Below are 20,356 nucleotides of genomic sequence, written 5' to 3'. Positions count from 1 at the left end.
GACTGTACAAAAAGCAACCTTCGGTTCCAGTTTTATTTTCTCTTTGCAGTACTTATATCAAGTCTGGCCCATTCCTTTTATTTTTCTAAGTGAAAATACAAATTGGGTTTTTACAATAACAAGGCATGGTGAAGGGCTCCTTCCTTCTTCAGAGCCTTCCCAGGGTCCCTGTTACAGCAGTGCAGACCCCTCTAACTGCTGGGCACGGAGGCCTTTATGGTACCCAGCAGTCCATTTCACTGCATTCATAGGCTGTAAGTGTCTGGAGCTGAGGATGTACAAAAAATGAATGCATGTAAAAAGCTCTTGAAAAGCCCATAATCAAGGAAAGCCACCACGGGTTTAGTTTCCATTTTAAAATGCATTTTGTAGCAGCAAGACTCTGAGGCTGAGTCCAAAGCTAAGTGCCTCATTCACTGCCATCACCATCTCTCTTTATTCATCAAACTGATAGCTTTCATCATCAGACTTAGCTGAATCATGTGCTTAGATTTGCCCTATGCGAGGGAGAAGGAAGGAGACTCTGGAAGGTTTGGCTTTATTTAACAGGCTTTTGATGCAATGATCAAATGGACTGACAAAAAACTCAAGGATGAGCCATTTAGCAATCAGGGAATGCTGTGCCCTCAACAAGTGAGAGGAAGAGCCGAGTCTGTAAAACAGGACTTTCAGCTATGAACGGTCAGGACAGTTGCAATTAATTTATGATGTGATGCCTGCATGGGTTATTTAAGGCACATCAGGTCCTGAGTGGAGGCTCCCATTGAAACCACAGCAGCAATCTGAGGATAGCTCACCACAAGGATTTGCAAGTTTCCTTTGTTGTGCACTGGCTTTTACTGATAGGTCTTGGTGTTTATGAGTGCAGTCATTTTGCCCACAGCAAAATCTGGTTAACATCTCTTGGTTTGTTAATCCTTCTGTATTTATTGTTCAAGACTTGCTCATATCCAGGCTATTCTTGGAGATATTAATAGTGGTTAATATTTTACCTCTTGGAGTAAGCCGTTTGCTGCATGCCACAAATCATTTCTTTATCACTTCAAAGACGAGACCTAGATCTGTGCCAAGCCACTAGTGTAATTACTGTCCCTTCCCTGCCGCATCCACCATATGCAGAACCTGTTATATGTAATTATTTTCAATCACAAGCACCACTCCAGACAGACAAGATCATCTTTCAAGTGCTAACTGTTACTAAAATACGATCATGCATTATACTCACAGCAAGAGTGACAGGGAAGGCAATCTGGGAGAGACAAGGATTACTCTGGATGGTTTAATATTGAGGCATCCACTGTCTGACCCCCTGGTTTGTAGTTTTAGAATTTGTAGGTCTGGGCAGCTCCTCACTTAGCCTCATAGGTTGGTTTTAGACTACTTTTTGAAGGGATCCATCATTCTGCATGGACCACACAAAGAGCCTAGGGGCTGTCTGGGACCGTGTTAAATACTGAAGCCAAGGTCTTAATTCCAGCTTTGGATTGCCAAATCTGGTTGCTCTCAGTCAGCCCTGCATGTCTCTCCCCATGCCTTGCTAGCACATTGAGCCAGATGCAGCATTCACAATAGCAGTGTTTCACAGACCAGGGCAGGGAGCCTGTTTCATTCCCAAATATGGAACCTCTCCAGAAAAGCTGGTCTGTGACAGTGCCGACACCTCCACTGGTGCATGGTACGTCATCTAAAACAGCTGCTGTGTGCCACCAGCACCTCCACTTGCTGACTCACCCTGTCCCACTGACTGGATCCCTCATACCTGGAGGCTGCAGCCCCTTTTGTGAAGGTGCCATTTATGGATCTGCATATTTTCTTCCCCTTTCAATTTCTTTTAATGACTGTAGTGGATAATGGAAGATGACAGGGGATGGTAATTACAGGACATTGTTGGTTTTGGTTTTCTTCCTTTTTTAAAAAATGTTATAGGCATCCTAAGCATTTTAAGCAGCTGTAAAGATGGGTGTGGTGTCCTGGGTAGCATAGCTGGCTAAATGCAATAGAGCAGGCCAGAATGTGACTCTTGACTTAAACTAGTAACTGCTCTGAGCTGAAGCTGCAAAATTAGCTTAATGATTTCCACTGGGTTTGCAGCCCTTGGATTCAGCTTGGATCTTTCAATGGAGGATGCAGCTGTTCAGCGGGATCTACATTCTCTGTGATTAAATAAATTGGCTGTGACCATGTATGAATTATTAGTAAGGTAAAAGTACGCAGCCTTTTTGCTTTTGCAGGATCTGATCCACACAGCTGCTTACAAACAGGCATGGATTGATTAGAAGGGAGGGAAGGGACTGAGGGGCTTTTGTCCAAGTCCTATTAACACCATGGGCTTTGAGGCACACCCCACACTTTCAGTGCATAAAATAAGGGAGCTGAAATGCCAGTTCCCAGCTTCAGTGCCCATGCAGACCGAGGCAGCATCAGTCCTGTTGAAGTCATGTAGAATCCTGCTGAAAGCAATGGGATGTGACACACATATGCTCATACATATAAATATACCTCCAGGCATAAAGTAAAACTTGTGAAACTTTTTCTAGCTGGCTAACAGGCTCTAAATCTTTGTGGAAGTCTTATGCTGAAGGGAAATGTGGTAGTCTGTTAACCCCCTGATTCTGTGCTGTTCCCCCTGTTCCCTGCCCTAGCCCTGGCCACTCCCTCAGTTTCTCCCTATTTGCTCCTGTACCCCAACCCCGCCCAGGGATCCCCCCTGGGCCCCTGACAAAACCACCCCGCACCCAGACCATGCTGTCTCTCTATCTCTGAACATTGGGGGGACAAGATGTGATTAAAGCCATCTCAAACCCTCATGAGAGACCCTTCTCTACCTTCTTTACCATCCACTGTGTTGTAACGCTGCTGGCTGCCGGAGCCAGATCGAAATGGACTCTGGGATGCGACTGATCCCATGGCCCTAGGAAACCCTCGCTGAGCTCTCAGGGAGCAGCAGCCTGCTAGGCAGAGTCCAGTGGTTACAACAGGCAAACCCCTGAGCCTGGCCTGAACCTTGCCTGCAAGAAGTACTGGAGGACAAAAGTGTTTTGTCAATAGACATAAATCCGCAACAGGTGCATATGCACCACAAAAGGGAACTGTCTGAAGGTCAGTCGAAACCAGCTGAAAACCAGTGATGTTAAAGGACATGTCAGAGCAACAGCTTTAAGTCCTGTGGCCAGTTGGTACCTGTGACAAAACAAATATTAATAGGCATAAGCCTTTTTGCCAGATGGGAACACAAACCCGTGGGCTCTGAAAGTTGTGTTCACTAAAAGAAGCGTGTGAGCTTGCTCATGGCTTTGTACCTTGTTGTTTGCACATAAGCATGCTGCCACTCATGCTTTGGGGTCATGTGGCAGCACCAGCAATAGGCAGGAGTTTCCCACTTGATCTGATCATCCCAGTCAGTGCAGCCTGCAGTCGGAAAAGAAGCTGCACTGCTCGGTGACTGGTACTCCGTAAGTGAAACTCAGCACTGATAAAGCCAGTACCCAGCTGGAGAGCCATCTGTCCCTGGGGTAGGGAGGCTTTCTGACATAGTTTTCCCTTATTTGGTTTATCTCTTTCTAGGAGGCACAGCTAATGGTGAGGCTCAGTGGTGGATGCTGTGGGCTGGTTGTTAGGCGGTGTTGGAATGGCTTTAAGGGCAATCATCCATATGTGAGCTCCTTTGGAGCAATTCAACATTACAGTATATTGCATTGCTAAGGAATTTTTGACCGAACCCCAGAATTTATTTTCACTGAAACTGGGCTTTGAACTTACAGACATGGGTGTACGGAAATGGGAAAAGAGGTGTGACAGGGGGCTGAAGGAGTCTGAATACGGAAGGAAATAAATTGCCAAAGTTTGTGATCACTGATCCAGTGTAGCATCAGAGGCAGAAAGAGTGAACAGGTACCCATGTTTGGAAAAGGATGAGCTGTGTTTGGAGAGTGGCAGTGGCAAGTGCTGTGAGCAACATTCATGGGAAAAAACCCAAACAACAACCTGTTGCTGCAATAAAACCTAAAGAGAGCTGAAAACAAACAGTCTGTGAATGCAGTGGGCACTAGGCACTCTTGCCACCTGAGGAGAGTAATTGGCAAGGGCTGAGTAAGAGCTTGTTCTGGGTTTGGAGGAGCAGCATTGTTATGCTAATAGTCCTTTCACTTGCCTGCAGTGCTGCTGTTGTGCTCTCCTGGAAGAACTGGGCAGAAGGCTTTCCCAGGACCTATTTGTGAGGAAGGGCTGGCTGCCGTTTAATCTGGTCCAAGGCAGGCGGGTGCAAGCCTGCCTTCCCTCCTACCCCCTGCACACATCTCCCTGCCCCTCACAACAGAGCCCTTTGAGCATTTGCAAGGTCTCCCAGACAGTCTGTTCAAGTACACAAGCTGATTGCAAACAGCCCGGCCAGGGCAGCTCACTTTAGGCCAGAGCGGCTTCTGAGCTGTGGCTGCCTGGGCTGGCACTGGCTGTGTTGTGGGTGCCATGAGCAGTGTGGGAAGGGGTCAGAACCACTGCAGGACTGGCTGGGGCTGCCACAGTCCACTGGTCTGTGAGGCTGTCTTTGGCATCTATGTGTTCTTCCTCCTTTCCCCAGACATTCATCATCGGTGATGATGTTCCTCCTTGCCCCATGGGGTCCTGCCCCTTCCTAGCACACCACTCATGCTCTCTGTGCTTCACAACACCTTTCTTGCTTTAACAGTTCAAGGGAGAATCAACAGGGGCTTTATGAGAGTCTTAGGCTATCTTTAACAAATGTAGACCCAGTTTTGGCCTAAATTCTCTTGTCTGAGAAACATCCTTTCTGAGAATTTAATTAGAAGTGGTTCTCATTTACATGGATTCTACCAGCTGCCCTGAGCTCTATGGCCCTAGGGGAAAAAAAATCAAATGATACTGTGAAAGTTATTAGTGAGGACATTAGAAGCAACCATACCCAGATTAGTTCTGAAAATACCTAGCATTCACATGTCCTTAATTGCTTTTCTCCTGTCACAGCTGTTGCGTGAATGCACCATCTGAGAGAGGGCTGCCTCAGGGATTTCTTTTTCATTATGTGATGCAGATCTGGAGGCAGGAGCAGGCAATGACTGCTCAACAAGGGAAGGAAGAAGTAGGCTTGAGCAGTGAGAAGAAATTTGAACCTAGTGGAAGGAGATCCAAGGAGTTAATACTGGGCTTAAACCAGGGGCAGGTGTGCTTGGAGGAGCAGCAGAGAAGCTGCTGAGCTACTTTGTTAGCAGCCAAGATGCTAAGAGCATTAAACATCTTTTGAAGAAAGATGAGATACCACTTCTGGACGTTAGTGTCTTGTTCAGGTGTGTTTTTGAGCAAATCAAGAACATAGTAAGATGATTACTGTATTTTACAGGAACATCAGCAATATGAGAAGCTTAGGTATCTGGAGAATGGAGACAGTAGAAAGGTAGAGCAAGCTCCGAGCCCTGAGTAAATCCCTCTCAGGACTCCTGTTAGACTGGTGTGATGTCCACAGTGTCTCTATCACAACACCCAGGGCTTTTCTGCTCTGGGAGCAGGGCAGCAGAAGTGCTTTGCCAGGGAGCACATGCTCTTTATTGTCAAGAGAGGAGGAGCAAGGTGATGTGAGGTCAAGAGATAATGCCCAAGGTCAGCAAGTGACAGCTGTAGGGCTTGAAGCCCTGTGCTCTGCCTACCAGGTAAAAGGCACCCCTGCAAACCTTGGGAGGGCTTGCTTGGCTTTACAGCCTGTGAAGTGTCAGATGCCCCTCGCCCATTATCTACATAGTGCTTTGTTTCCAGTCTCATAAATAAGATCTGACACAAAGGAAGCAACATTAAAATGTTGTAACATACATTGAAATGTTCTCTCTAGGCTGTCTGTGTAAAATGCTTTGCCAGCTACATCGGCCTTTTGGCAGCTGCTGCAGTGACAGCTGAGAATGCAATATGATAAAAATGCCACTTCTGCAAAATAGACATGGTGCATGGGTGCATTGCTGATTCCCAACAAGGTCTTGTGAAGGGACAGGATTTGCCAAAACACATCTGTCTGGGGCAGCATGAGGGCTGGAGAAAGCAAAGCATCTTGTGAATGTTAAACCAAGTATGACAACAGGTAAATGACTCAAGACCTGAGTTGTTTCAGCTGAATGAATTAAGAAAACTTTGTGGAGTGTGTACCTGTGGTATGAATTGATCAAGTGGTATGAAACCATTATTCCCTTGCTTTTGAAAGAGTGAAAAACAAAGCAAAATGGCAACAAATTAGCACAACTGTCAGTTTTCTTGATGTAACCTTGATGGACCCTGGTTGATTGTTGTTTTAATTAATCAGAAGCAATCAGCTTGTAAATGCTATCATTAACACACTTCTTTTTAACCACACGTTGTGTATTCCAAACTGCATATTTAGCTGTTCTGGAGAGTTGAAGAGGAGTCTAAAAGCTCTCAGATAAAAGCTTCAGAAGCTGAGCGTGGCTTCTGATGCTGAACTGCTCAGACTGGCTCCAGCCCACAGACCAGCTTTAAAACTGCAGCAGAAGGCAGCAGTCCAAATGGTTTTCATCTGTTTTTAAGGGAAGAAGAGACCTTTTCTGTGGGATTCCCAAATTGCAGTTTGACACTTTGATTCCCAAGTGGCAGCCTGTGTATAAGCTAACGGCAATTGCTTGTATAAACTTTTATTTCCTTTTCTCTCCATAGGTTTGTTGATTGGCTCTGGTTGTGCCCTCTATCCTCTTGGCTGGGACAGTGAAGAAGTCAGACAAACCTGTGGTAACCTTTCCAACCAGTTTGAATTGGGTGAGTCATCACCAGGGCATTTCAGCCACATTAGGCTCTTCTATGTGTTGGCCATAAAAGCAAACTAGGACATAAGCACAGGCTTGGGGAAGCAACCTGTGTGTGGTAGGCTATTCATATTGCATAATTCTGGTATGGTGCCAAGGCAGGGGATTTCAGATAGATCTCTGGAAATATTTTACAGAACATTATAAGAGAAAATGTATGTATGGATGCATATTTTAGGAAATAAATCAGATTTAATAGTCTTGCAGTATGGGAGCTAACACTCCTGGAAATCTTGACAGGGTAGATAGAGGCATCCCATCACAGCGCAGGTCAGGGTAATTCTCCGTGAGTGCAATTGTCTGTCTTTGAATTCTGGGATGTTTATGGCCTTCTAACACAAGCCTAGAGTGTATTTGTATGTTACTCACATACTTGGGAAGCTGGCAAATAACACTTTCACCCTATGTTTGCTTTCTCCCAAACAAGTTACTTGTCTTACTGCTGATGACGGCACTGCGCCTGGAATGAGAGCCAGGGATGCAGCCAAACCAGGCTCACACCTGTGCTTTCTCTGGAGGGGTTCTAGAAAACAAGGAAAACAGCAGCAACCTGAGGATCAAACAGTGTGGATGGTCAGGATCTGATGTTTGAATGCTCATCCAGATCCTTATTTAGCAGGAAAGATCAATGCAATTGCTGATACCCTTCTCTGTAAGTGCTCTCTGACCCTGTGTCGCTTGAGGAAGAGGGGGATCTGCAATCCTGAAGAGACTGAACACCTTGACCCCCCACAGACTCGAGGGCTTCTGCTCTTAAACATAGAGAACTCCCCATTTCCAGCCTCTGCAAGCTAAACCTTAGTTAAGCTTAGAACTTCTTTCCATGGCTGTGTGTGCAGGACTTGTGCACGGCCTGACAGTAATCCCAGTGCAAGGAATAGTAGACAAAAATGGTCTCCTAGGGTTAAAGATAAACCTGCTGCATTATCTCTTGATTTTACACTGATGTTTTTCAGGAGTAAGGAGATTTGTTTCCATCTCAGAGGTGTTTCTTGTCAAGATATGCAAATGAATTGAGGTTGAAAGATAAAGAAATACTGCTTTGGGAGAGATGTTCCAGGCCAGTTGCCCCTACAGAATTTTTGTGGTGTTTTGAGTGCATTTGATCTGGCAGGGGACCAGAAATTCTTATAACCAATATCAGCACCCATCACTACAGTGCCACTGATGTCTTATCAGCAACCGCCCATGGTGTTGCTCAGGGGATGTGGAATGTGCTCTGAAAGCTTTACCTTGTTATTCTGAACTCTACTATCCTTCTGTTCTTTTGATACTAAATTTGCTCTTCAGGGAAGTATAAAAAGTTCCTGCAAATTTTTTATTCACCTAATAATAGAAAGATTTAAACACAAAGGAGAGAGAACAATAAGAACAGAAGTGTATAGTTAACTAGCAGAAAAAAAAATGTTCCAGAACTAAGATTCCCAGCTCCATGGAAGGGTGTGTCAAAGGATGTAGTAGAAAGACTAGGCAAAACTCTGTGGTAACTGTTGCAGGGAAGATTCAGGTTCATTGCTGCCCATGGCCAATCCTGTGTGGAAGCCTGAAGTAGCTCCTGGCCAGCCCATGGAGCAGTGCACCCTTTGAAAGGCCAGCTAGCACCTCACTGGTGCACACTGGTTCCTGCTCTTCCATGACAAGCATGTGAGCAGCTGTGCTTCTGGGATTCCAGCTTGTGTCCCATGTTTGTTGCCACGTGCAGAAGGGTGTTACCTTCCAGGTTATTTCTCTGCAGAGTCACAGAAGGTGGGTGTTGTGGCAGTGTGAGCCCTTTGAAGACAACATTTGGGCAGTACAAACTGTTACCTTAAACACTGTCATGTCCACACAGACTAGAGTCTCTGAGACCACCTTCACTGTCTCAGTGTTGACTCATGAGTTAGATATTTGCATAAATTGAGTCACTCTGCCTTAAAAGTCAGTGAAGAATCCCATGTGAAAAATGTCAGCTGGCAGCTTTCCTTCCAGGTATGCATGAGGCCCACGAGAAGTCTTGCATTAACTGTGAAGACACAGTGCTCTGACTGTTTTCTGGAGCTGGAGCACACAGCCCATGTGTTGCACATGCCTAGACTTGACAGCAGTGCTGGTTTCACTGATCTGCTGCAATCGTATGTCAACACATTAATTAACAGATCATAATGAGGGCTGAAATTTGCTGCAGTGATTTCTCTGCCATTAAACATCTCCTTTCCATGTACATTGGCAGTGAACTTAAATGCTTGCCTGTGATTTTTTTTTACTTAATGTCAGTGTCTGTTTGATGGTATGTTATCAAAACCATCTGTAAAGAAGAGGTACTGTCCGAGGGCCATTTAATAACCACGCTGCTCGTCTTTCATAAATACCTCTTGGTTGGTGATAACCCCAACCCTCTAGGTCTTTTCTGAATCATTAGAGACTGGCATACTCATTAGAGCCTACAGGCCAAAAATGATGTTTCAAAGACTTAATCTTACTAAGTCTCAAGACAAATTTAAGTAATTATTGCTTTCATTTGAATATTTAATTTGATTAAGCTGCAATGATATACTTTCTATTCCTGAGCTCGTGAAATGAGTTGTCTGAAGAACCATGCTGCATTTAAAATCTGCTCTCAGAAAATCTGAGCTACTGTGAACCCTGCACTGGTTTGCTAATAGGAGAAAAGCTGATGATGGGAGTGCTGGTCCTGCATCCCCTGCTGCTGTGGGTGCCAGTGAGGATGACACAGGGAGGGTAATTCAGCACATGGTTACTCTGAAAGGAGAGGGTGTTCACAGGAATGCTGATCAGCAGACAGCATTCAGCCTCCTCTTCCAGGATGGCAGAGCAAGTGCTGCAGCCTGGACCACAGGGAAAGTGTGTGTACAGTTGGGAAAGGAGAGTCAAAGCTCACCAGGTTTGACCACAGAGCCAGCAAAAGTGGGAATTCAGCACTGGTATTTGTTTTGGACTTACAAAAAGTGAGGGCAAAAATGGTTGAGGTTGAAGGTAGAAAATAAAAGCCAGGAGCTGCAATCTACATTATAGGAGGATGAAGAAGAACAAGAGGCGGGTATGGAAGAGGAACTGCAAGAACTCTCTTGAGAAGCAGCTGAATTGTGCACTGTGATATGTAATGTCAACCAGAAATATACTAGAATTAGTAATTAAATAAAGATTTTTGCTTAATGAAAACATGACAAACCCCTGCCCCCATAACGTGCTCATAACTAGAGAGAATAAATAAATAACAATGCTAAGAACCCAGAAAAAAAGCCTAATCTTCAGTGGGTGTGCTAGATAAGAAATGCTTCTCCATGTCTTCAGGCACTCTGAAAAGGCATTAGACTAATAGGCACTCCAAATAGTGCTGAGATGGCCCATATTGTGAAGAGGGGACCCCTCCCTCCACCCTTGCCAAACACACACACATTTCTGCGTACATTCCAAAGCAATATATAAAAAGGCTGCAGGAAAAATAACTATGCCTTTAATTTAAGTGGATTTGAGTATTCTTTTCTAGAAAACCTGAGCTGGCACTGTGAAATGCCCAGCAGTTTACAGCTCTCTTTAAAAATGGATATTTATTTGGTTTTTATTAAGTGAACTATGTCCAAAGGATTTACTTAAACATTTATGTATTTAATTGGGCTAATTTTTTTCAATCAAATAAAAGTGGTTGTACAGCTCCATCTCTGACAAAGAGGAGTTATTCTTCAAAGGAAGATACTGTGCCAAGGACAACTCCATTTGTTGATTAAATTACATTCAATAGATGAGCTGTTTTGCTAATGGGGATGGGGAATAACCTCCATAAAGACAGAGACTGGTGCACCTGTAAAGGGGCTTGCTCCCTGCTCTTCTCTAGAAATATGGTTTTGCCATCATGAAAAGAAGCACACAGATTAGGCCTTTGACAAATGACCTCTTGCAAATCTTGTTGAGAGGTTAAGGCCATGATAGGTCTGTGCTGTGTTGCTCTGCTTGTAGTTCCCAGCTTCCGAGCAGTCAGCATGACCTGTATGAAGGTCTTGGAGGCCTGCTCCATAATGCAGCATCCCATCACGGATGGAGCAGAGTTCCCACTGAAACACTAGATTATGAACAGGAGACATCTACCACTGTTTTTAGGGTGTTAACTCCTAGAAATAGGGCAATATAAATAAATAGGGGCAAGAAAAAAAAGAGGTGTTTGTGTTTTAAACCAGCACAGTTGCTTGCTCATTGACCAAGTCAAAGTCCATACTCTAATTTGGCAACAGGCTAATAGTGCCTGAGGTGGAGACTGGAGTAGGAAATGAGCAGTGCTCAAAGGGACTGCCTTTCACTGAGGATGGATCAAGATAATCCTCATCTCTTGTCACCATGCAGACTGTTACTGTTATGTTGCATTATTGGCGCATCAGAGTTGCCTGTGGGCCCATTTAGTGCAGCAGTGATGTGGCACAGCAGGACAGAGCTGCTGACTGAAGGGTGTGAAAGTGAGTCAGATCTACAAAATCCCTGGGTCTGCAAAAGGAATTAGCAGGCAGTTTCCCAAAAGTAACCGTCATTCTGGCATATCATATAGCACACATTCAATTTTGCTGAGCTAGAGGCACTAATACCATTTTGTTTTCATTTCTAAATGTAACACACTAGAAAAACAAATGAAAAATTAGTATTTTATCAGGAAATTCATTATAGTGAGGGAGTCTGCATTAAGGTGAGAACATGCACTAAAATGAAGACTGCACAAGACATTTGCAAAAGCTTCCATATTCTGCATATTCCACCTGCGTGAAGAAATCTTCTGAACTTGCATGCCTGTTTTAAAGGGGAAATGTGAGTGTACACATGTAAGTACATTTGTATTGGTTTTGAATGTCTAAAAGCAATGTGACCCTTATTTTAGGCCATTGATTTCCCTGGATGTGCATGTGGAAACTGCTCAGTTTTACATGCTGATTTCTGTTTTGATGGGTGCACAGGCAGCCAAGTTCCACAGAAGGTCCCAGAGAGGTCAGGTCATGCTCAATTTAACTCGCAAAATTGAGCCTCAGTTGGCATCTGGTGAAACAGCACTACGAGCCCAATATCTAGGAGCCCAAGCAGCAAAATGTTTATCTGGAGTAAAAGTCACTTATTGAAACACAGATGATTCGTGTCATCACAAGCCACCAGCTGCCACTTCCCAAACACCAGATGTGTGAAGTGGTGTTAGATGCTTAACTTATTAACCTGACAGAATGAAGACACAAAATTTAAGATAAACTCATTTTTAGTGGAACTTTTTTTGAACTACTTGGAAAAACCTTTTCTTTCCTTGAGGAAATATGGTAGCTCTATCTATGCCTTCATGGTCAGAGATATCCTTAACCTGGGGGCCCAGCTGCAGCAGCAACCAAAGCAGATAGCTCCAAGTACACACCTTTGCTTGCTGTCTGTGGCAGCCCATCTATCTGTGGACTGCCGTGAAAGGGCTCACCTGGCCAAAGTCACTGTCTAGAGAGTGACTTAAAAGCCTGGCTCCCATCCTGAACTAAACAAGCAGCTGGATTAGCCTCAAAAGCTCTCAGAAACTTCTCTCTTGATGGATCTCTGTTTCCAAATATCATTATTATTAAGGTTCCCCTTTCCCAGTTTTAGAGAGCTTGAAATATCTTAAAGAAAACTCTTGACTTGATAATTACTTTTGCTGTAGAAATGTTAGAGTAAATGATCTCCAAAGCACTTTCAAAGCAAACAGTGCAGTTACTAAAACAGCATAAAAGCCCCACAGAAAGCACTGTGGATGTAAAAAAGGCTTTGTCAACTATTTAATTTGTCTTAGGTGGCATCATTTCAGCATCTGGCTGAGTGTTGACATAGAGTGCCAAAGAATCAAGAAAAGGATTTAGAAGGGAGGACAATTTGTTGGAGACCTATTACAGGGAAAATATTCAAAGGTGTTTTTTTATGAGCAATCTAGCTGAAAAAAGCATTTTTCTTGTTTGCAGATCCTCTGCAAAGAGCGTGGAGATTTCACACATTCATTTTTTTGACTGGGGCTGAGCACAACCTTTACAAGCATACTTGAGCTGCAGCTGCTGAGTTCTTAGAAAAATGGCTGAGTAAACTACGTGCTAGTAAAGGAAGTATTCCATCAAGAAACATTTCCTCTTTAGTGCTACCCAAACGGCTTCCATTCTTAAATCTTTGTAAGCTTTTGGTGACTATATCAAGGTCCACATATATTCTGTCTAACATAAGGAGAGACTATTTACAAGAGCAGGACAAGGGGGAATCGCTTCAGACTGAAAGAGTAGGTTTAGATATTAGGAAGAAATTCATTCCTATGAGAGTGATGAGCCACAGGAACAGGTTGTCCAGAGAAGCTGTGGATGCCCCATCCCTGGAAGTGGTCAAGGCCAGATTGGAGGATCTGAGCAACCTGGTCTAGTGGAAGGTTCCTGCCCATGGCAGGGTGGGTTGAACCAGATGATCTTTAAGGTCCCTTCCGACCCAGTCCATTCTATCATTCTATGATAAGGCATATACCATTGTAACCAGAATTAGACATGGTCATGCAAGAACCTTCTGCAGTCAGTAGACATAATCAGGAGCATCCAGAAAGGGACTCAAACCACATGGAGCAAGTATTTGGTGCTCTTTATTATTCAAAAAGAGCAGCTGAACTGGTTGCTTTGAATCCCTTCCTAGTTAAAATGGAGAAAAATAGGTGCTACTAGAGCAGGGCTCACCTGCTGTACCATATATATTTACTTAAAGAGAAAATACAACACACTTTTGTAAGTGATTTTTCCTCTTCATCATCTCTGAAGGGAGTCTGGAGTTCTATTCCATTGTGAATCTGGGCATTGTGGATGTTCAGAGAGGTGAAATTGATTTCACTTCTGCAGTAGGTGAGCTTTCTGCTGGCTTCTTGCCGGAGGTTGAGAGAGCTCCTCATTAGCAGCACGTAAGCTATTTGCTCTTGGGAATTTGGGCATTGTAATTGACACTGGGTATTGGTTTCTCCCTCACTGCTTCATGATAAATGCACACCTACAGCAAATTTGAGGTTTGATTAAACAAAATTATGTGATCCTCCAAAGAAAGGACGATTTGATCATGAGTGAGTGTCTGCATACAGCAGGACTAAAGAATTTCAAGTTGGCTTTTTTTCTCCACTTTTTTACACTTCAGAACTTTATGAAATTTTATGCATTTAGTTACAGACTAATTCTAAGTTACCAAAATAGCTTGAAAAAATATATATGCATTAAAAATTTTATATTTTTTAAAAAGATTAAACCATTGAGAAAGTCATATCTGTGCAACAGAAAAAGTAACCAGTTCCATTGAATTAATTATTATGTATCAGGCTGTTTGCTGGGCTGCAGTTTTACCTTATATAGTGTTCTTTCTTTGTTTTACATAACTACTTTAATTCTTTCTGGACTTATTCCAAGTTTCAACTTCTCTTCCTGCTTTTGCAGCTGATTTCACATGACAGTTTTTCATTGTTGCTGTGTCAAGAAAAAGATCTTCAGCTATTTAATTTATCTTGGCTTTGTTTCAAAATAATTTTGCCTTCTTATTAATTAGCTAATTATCTTTTACGTTCATTTAGCTCTTTCATATTTCCAAATCCCAGTATATCCCCTTAGAATCACACTCCTTATTTTTTTTTCTGATTTCTTTTCCAACACCCTGATTGATTATATGAATTCACATTCTCTATAGTACTGTACTCTCATGTGAACCTGTTAATTAGAATTCCTGCACACCTTCTTGGAAGTAGGAATTGTAGGTTTTATTTTTGAAGGTATGTAATTTGTACTCTACAGTCTGGCTAATTCTGAAACCTTTTCTCCTTCATCTTGGAAAATAGGCTATACTTCAGGTTAATTGATTAGAGGTTGCCAAATACTCCAGACTGCAAGTCCAGGATAGTCTTAAAATTAACAGCAAAAAAGGTACAAATATTTAAGATGCTAAGTCTTGCAATTAACAGGTTTGCATCCAAGACACTTTTATATTCATGATATTTTTTCATAAGTGGCAATTATTGGTTATTTTAGATTAAACCATATGTTATTTCCAAGACCTCGATAACTATATGTGATAATTATTTATAAGACATGATTAATAGAAATCTTAGTAAAATTATGTTTTGGCAACTGGATCCTGGCACAGCTCCATGGTAGAACAAGTATCTGCATATTTTCTGCTGCCAAATTTTACTCACTCCCAAATTTGTCTTAATCTTTATTTGCCTATACAGTCAAGAGGAGAAGGGGAGCAAGGGGTTGCATATCATGCCCTTGAGGATCACATTAGAAATCAGGAAAAGGCATGGAAGTGCATTTTAGTAAGCACATTTATCACTGCAGAACTACCCTTCCACATTTACTGATTTCTTTTGATTTAGTAAATATTGTCTTATGTTCCATGGGACTCTTTTCTGTAAATCTTCTTTTGATAGTGTCCTCGCTCACCGTAATTTTTGTCCTCTATCCTCAGGGACCATGATTTTTCTCAATCCTCATAAAAAAGAGTGCAATGTTTCCAGTCTTTCATTCTTTTACTTGCTTGGAAAATGGCCATCCATCCCTATAACTTCAAGATCCATGGTCTGTTGTTTCAGTGTTCATCCTGACACACTCTTGCTGCCAATCCCAGTTAAAACAAGGGTGAAAACAAAGTTCTTAATGGCTGGCTACAAATTTACCTGAGACAACTTTGACAGTCCTGCTTCACTGAACAACCAAGAGCTCCAATTATTAGTGCTCTCTTTTAAAAAAAGAAAAAATAATCTAGAATTAACAAAGTGCTGAAGTGCTGAAGGCACAGTTTCTCCCTCCATACTGACCTGTCAGGTGAAGACTGGTTTGTTAAAAGCAACACCGGTTCTGTGCACAAAAGCAAGCTGCTGTGATGCACGTCATCTCTATCAGCTAGAAGACCAGTTCAGCTGCTGGGAATTTACTTTGGCACAAAACCAGATCTAGCCCATCTTAGGAGCAAGAACATGTACACATTCTTGCTTGCATCTCCACACCCTCAATGGATGGGCGCTCTTCTGCCTATATATATATATATATATATATATATATATATATATATATGTATATGTGTGTGTGTGTATTCCAATGCATCCTTAAGAAAAACAACAAAGCTGCTGTGCATTTTTATGTGTGTGTGAAAATTGACATGGTTTCAATAACTGCTTTAATTCTATCAAGTATTTAGGCAGTGTTGCTTTTAATTTTAGAAGTTTGACATTAAAAAAAAAGGGGGAACTGCAATACTGGATTTCTAATCTTTTACATGACATGCTTCATGAATGCAAACTGCTCTACTTGATGGTTGAATTTAAGCCCCAGTTCTGCAAATCTCTTCACCATTTGCTTACCACTGAATACATGACAAGTCTTGCTGATGTCAGTGCAGTAATACCATCTCAACTCTGCTTTTTATAAAGCTTCCTGTTCCTTTTAAAATGAGTGTTTTATATCAATACGAAGCAGAAGTCATTTTACAATTTAAACTGCAATTAAACTACCCAATTATTGATAACCAACAATCTTTCTTTAGGATGCAGTAGACTAAAATAGGCCATACATGGGGTAAAATGAGAACACCAAAGCAGAAAAAATAACTCCAAAATGTTTTCCTCCTTGTGTAATATAGGGTTATAAAAGGGGTGGCATTGTTTCATTTTGACACGTAGCTATGCAGTGTAGGCACTCATTGCAATGGGTACCTTTGAGATGGATTATCTCTGGCCTTGTATCTATCCTTTACTATACTTGGAATGAAAAGTATAGCTAAGTCCTATACCCTCAGACACCTGCCCTGCTGCAGGCTCTTCTTCAGCACAACAGCTTGAAATTCTGTTCTGCTCAGCATCATCCAAGTACAGATCAAGCTATTCTATCCAAGGCCTCCCATTGCTCTTGACATGGGCTGGAAATAATGGCCAGATTTATTGCTGTGTTATTATTGCTCTAAGGTCAAGCTCCCAGCTCTTTCATCCATTCCCCTGCTCTCCCATTCTTTCATTTGTTCATCTTGACTCAACTCACACTTGTGAACTACATTGCATTTGTTAGATCAAGAGGCTGCCTGCCTGCCGTGCCTCAGAGCATTAAGTAGGGCAGTGGTCCTTTGGGTAAATGGAGCATGGTATGGAGAAATAAATGTTATTCTCTTCAGCCAAGAGTGAACGTGTGTGTTGTATCTGTTGAACACATCTCTGACACTGATTTAACAGTTCTTTCTTCTTAATATGTATCACACATGCTCTCTCCCACTGCCAAGGTACAAAAGTTGAAATCACACCATGTAAAAGGTCAAATTTACTTCATTCTATCCTGCTTAGGTTACAGCTTTGGGCAGGCTACCAGGTGAATCTTTAAACTCTTTTTAAGGTAGTATTTTGACATTTATTTTCTCTACCTGGAAACATCATGATGAGAAAAATTTACTTTTTCAAGCTGCAACTACAATTCCCTAGTAGTTTTGCAATATTTCACAATTTACAGAGACCTATCGGATTGAGTCCATTTTATCACAAGAAATGCTGTAGCACACCCTATGCTGGTATAAATGTGATCGTTTTCAAAGCAATCCAGTGGGTTTGGTGTAGGCTTGTTTTTGAAAACAGCAGCAGAAGCTAAGGACAGGGTGTGTATACAGGCAAAGCAATAGGTGGCCCAGAGACAGGCCTCTCCACGGACTGCTGTGTGATTGGGCAAGTGTCAGCATCAGGGACATTGCCAGGCATTTGACAGCTCTCCAGGGTTTCTGATGTCCTTCTCTTCAGGAAGTCAGACTCTCTGTGTTGTCTTCTGTAAGGAAGCGAAGAATGGTGTTATCTTCAGAGCACAACTAGATGACAAAACCAAGTAAATCTCTCTTGTCTGCTTGAGCACATTAAGGAGAGAGGCTAGTAAGCTCAAGCCAAGGCCACACAGCTCCTCAAGTCCTCTTGGTCACATCAGGATCTTTGTTTCACTGGGTATTTTTTAAATAAAAATTTGGGAGGGTTATGAAGACAAAAATGACACAAGTGTTATGTTTCCTGCTGTGGTGTCAGCCTGAGATCTTCAAAGTGACCAGGAGCATAAGTGTTGCCTCCCACTAATGTCTCCTTACAAAGCCTGCCAGACAATGTCCTGCAGACAGTCAGTGGCAATGCTGTCTGCCTGGAGGCATGCGAATGCCTTGGACGTATTAAGCTGAGCAGACATTTTGTGTTTCTTGTGCCTAAGGCAGGATTAGCTGAGTTGATAATTGCCTGAACCTGAAGCTAGCCCTCGGGCATGGCATTGGGACAGAATATCAACATACCACCTATTTCTAGATGGAAACTCTGTTGATACCTTCTGGTCTCTGAAGGAAAGAATGGTTTCTGCTGGTTTTGGGAAGGTTGGGAAGGAAGCATTGCATTGCTGCTTGTGCTTTACTGAGAGCACTCACTGCTCAAAGCAGGGTGATATCACCCAAGATGTCAACAACACAGGAAGAACCTCAGTGGTAACAAGTCCCAAGCACTCAAAAAAGACAAAGATGATGCAGCCCAAGTGAAAATCGCCTTGAGATGGGTTAAAATCCTGTGGAGTAGCAGAAGCCATTTCCTTGATTTTGGAGATCTCTAAAGAGGCTTCCTCCCTGCTGCAGCTGCTGTTTTCCTGGTCTCATCCCCTACTGCAGGCACAGTGCCTGAAAGGGAAGTAATCACTTTATGGTCCACTGTGGGATTCCCCAGCACCATTTACTGGTGATCAGTTTGACTGTATAAAGATGCTGACGTCTTTAATTGGATTCAAAGCCATATTGTGACACTCATTAGACAGAAGATCACTGAAGTTTGCACTAATGGGTTGTGACCTTGGGTGGGGATAGGGAAATTTGTCTATTTTTGTATTTCTGGGCTCTATGCTTCCATTCCCACGGCAGCCCCCATGCAGGTGATCCCCTGACACCACACTCCTTTGTGGATGGTCCGGTTCGATGCCTGTGTGTGGGAGATGTGAGCAGGTCCCCCACGCCCTGGGTTATGGTCACCCAGCAGTTCTCAGCCACATCCAGGTTCAAGCCCCACCGTTGCAGTGGCAGAGCCTGAGCCCCGCGTTCCCTGTCTGGGGTTGGCATACAAGTGGGCTGAAATCTCAGAAGTGTTTTCCTGGGAGGGCAGAAGGGAGGGTGGTGGCGGCGGCCCTTCCCCCCCATCTAATGCTGACCTTTGTCCTGCTGCTTGCCTTGCAGGGACCTGCCACATCGGCTGGGCCTACTACTGCACGGGCGGCGGCGCGGTGGCTGCCATGCTGGTGTGCACCTGGCTCGCCTGCTTCTCGGGCAAGAAGCAGAAGCAATACCCCTACTGAGCCGGCCCGGGCACGGGCCCTGCCTGGCTCACCTAGGTCTGCTGGACAACAACAACGGACAAGGAATTTTCAAGTGCTTTCTCTCAGGAGTGGGACGGCGGGCGGCCCAGGGTGGCAGGGAGGTGAAGGGTGGTGCAAAGCCACCAGCTAGGCTGGGCAGGGACAGGCTCTCTCACCCAAGCCTGCTCAGGATCTGCTCCACAAAAATATAAGCAAGGAAAACTCTGCTTTGGCAAATGGTGAAATTCTGCATGCACCAATTACTGGACAGGCTGGTGAGGGGCGGCAGTGCCTGCGTGCTGGGGTAGCGCCTGGCAGCCCCTCAGTGCGGCGCTCCCGAAAGCACACATGCACGCACAGATGTTGACCATGGCACAAAATAAGTAGAGAGGAAACTTTTTTTGGTGCGATTCTTCTTTTTTTTCCTTTTTTTTTTCCTCTCCTTTTTTTTTTTACTTCTCTCTGGTGGTTTAAGACTCGGTGTTGCAACACTTTTTAATCTATACATTAAACTTAATAAAAAGGACCAATAAGCCACTTTATCAGTATTTTGTATAATCTCTACACATTTTTCTTCCCCAAACATTTATCCACTGCTTATTCAGCCCTATATAACTTTTATTAAGCCTCTGTGTTTTCAGCATTATTACAAAATGCAACATAATTACTTGGCATATGTACCCTTCCTGTAGTCCTTTTATGAAATGCAGTAAATGGACGTTTTCCCGTCCACTGGTAATCCCACTCACGGTACTGTAGAGCTCTGTTGGTTATGTATGACTAACAGCAAACTTCTTCCAGACATAGATTTCTGTTGCTGTTATGTTTAGCTCATTGATGTTGTATTGTGCTGTACCATGTTTATTATTTCAATATTCATTTTTGTAAAATATATATATATAATATGTGCTATTTTATGTTTGTATTTGAAAAATCTCTGTAAATAAATTTTTCCTTGATCAATACTTGCAATGCATGATTGTGCCAGTAGATGAAACAGTTCCTTCCCAAATCCCTATGGAAAAATTCTCAGAAACACTCATGACTTCTATAACCATGCTATATCCTTTTACCCTGTAAAACACATACATGTTTAGAGTTCAGTTATACTGCCCGAAGATAGACATCTACTGCCACTGGAGACATTCTGGCATATTCACATTTTTGCCTGTTGTTGTCAGGTGTCCTGAAGGATTTCAGCAACACTTTCCCCATTTTGTCCTG

General features: G+C 43.0%; 1 protein-coding gene across 1 annotated transcript in view; it reads left to right on the top strand.

Annotated features, from left to right (window-relative positions):
• LHFPL6 (LHFPL tetraspan subfamily member 6) overlaps positions 1-20,101 on the top strand; it is a 138,828-nt gene extending 118,727 nt beyond the window's left edge. Inside the window, exons 3-4 of the mRNA XM_032099658.1 lie at positions 6,667-6,765; positions 19,014-20,101. Of these exons, the coding sequence (XP_031955549.1) occupies positions 6,667-6,765; positions 19,014-19,132 (218 nt within the window). The 3' untranslated portion in view covers positions 19,133-20,101. The remainder of the gene's footprint in view (positions 1-6,666; positions 6,766-19,013) is intronic.
• The last annotated feature ends 255 nt before the right edge of the window (positions 20,102-20,356 follow it).

Source organism: Corvus moneduloides, chromosome 2 (genome assembly GCF_009650955.1).
Source record: "Corvus moneduloides isolate bCorMon1 chromosome 2, bCorMon1.pri, whole genome shotgun sequence".
Lineage (NCBI taxonomy): Eukaryota > Metazoa > Chordata > Aves > Passeriformes > Corvidae > Corvus > Corvus moneduloides.
The sequence above is the reverse complement of the archived record's forward strand: the minus strand, read 5'-3'. Positions and strand labels throughout refer to the sequence as shown.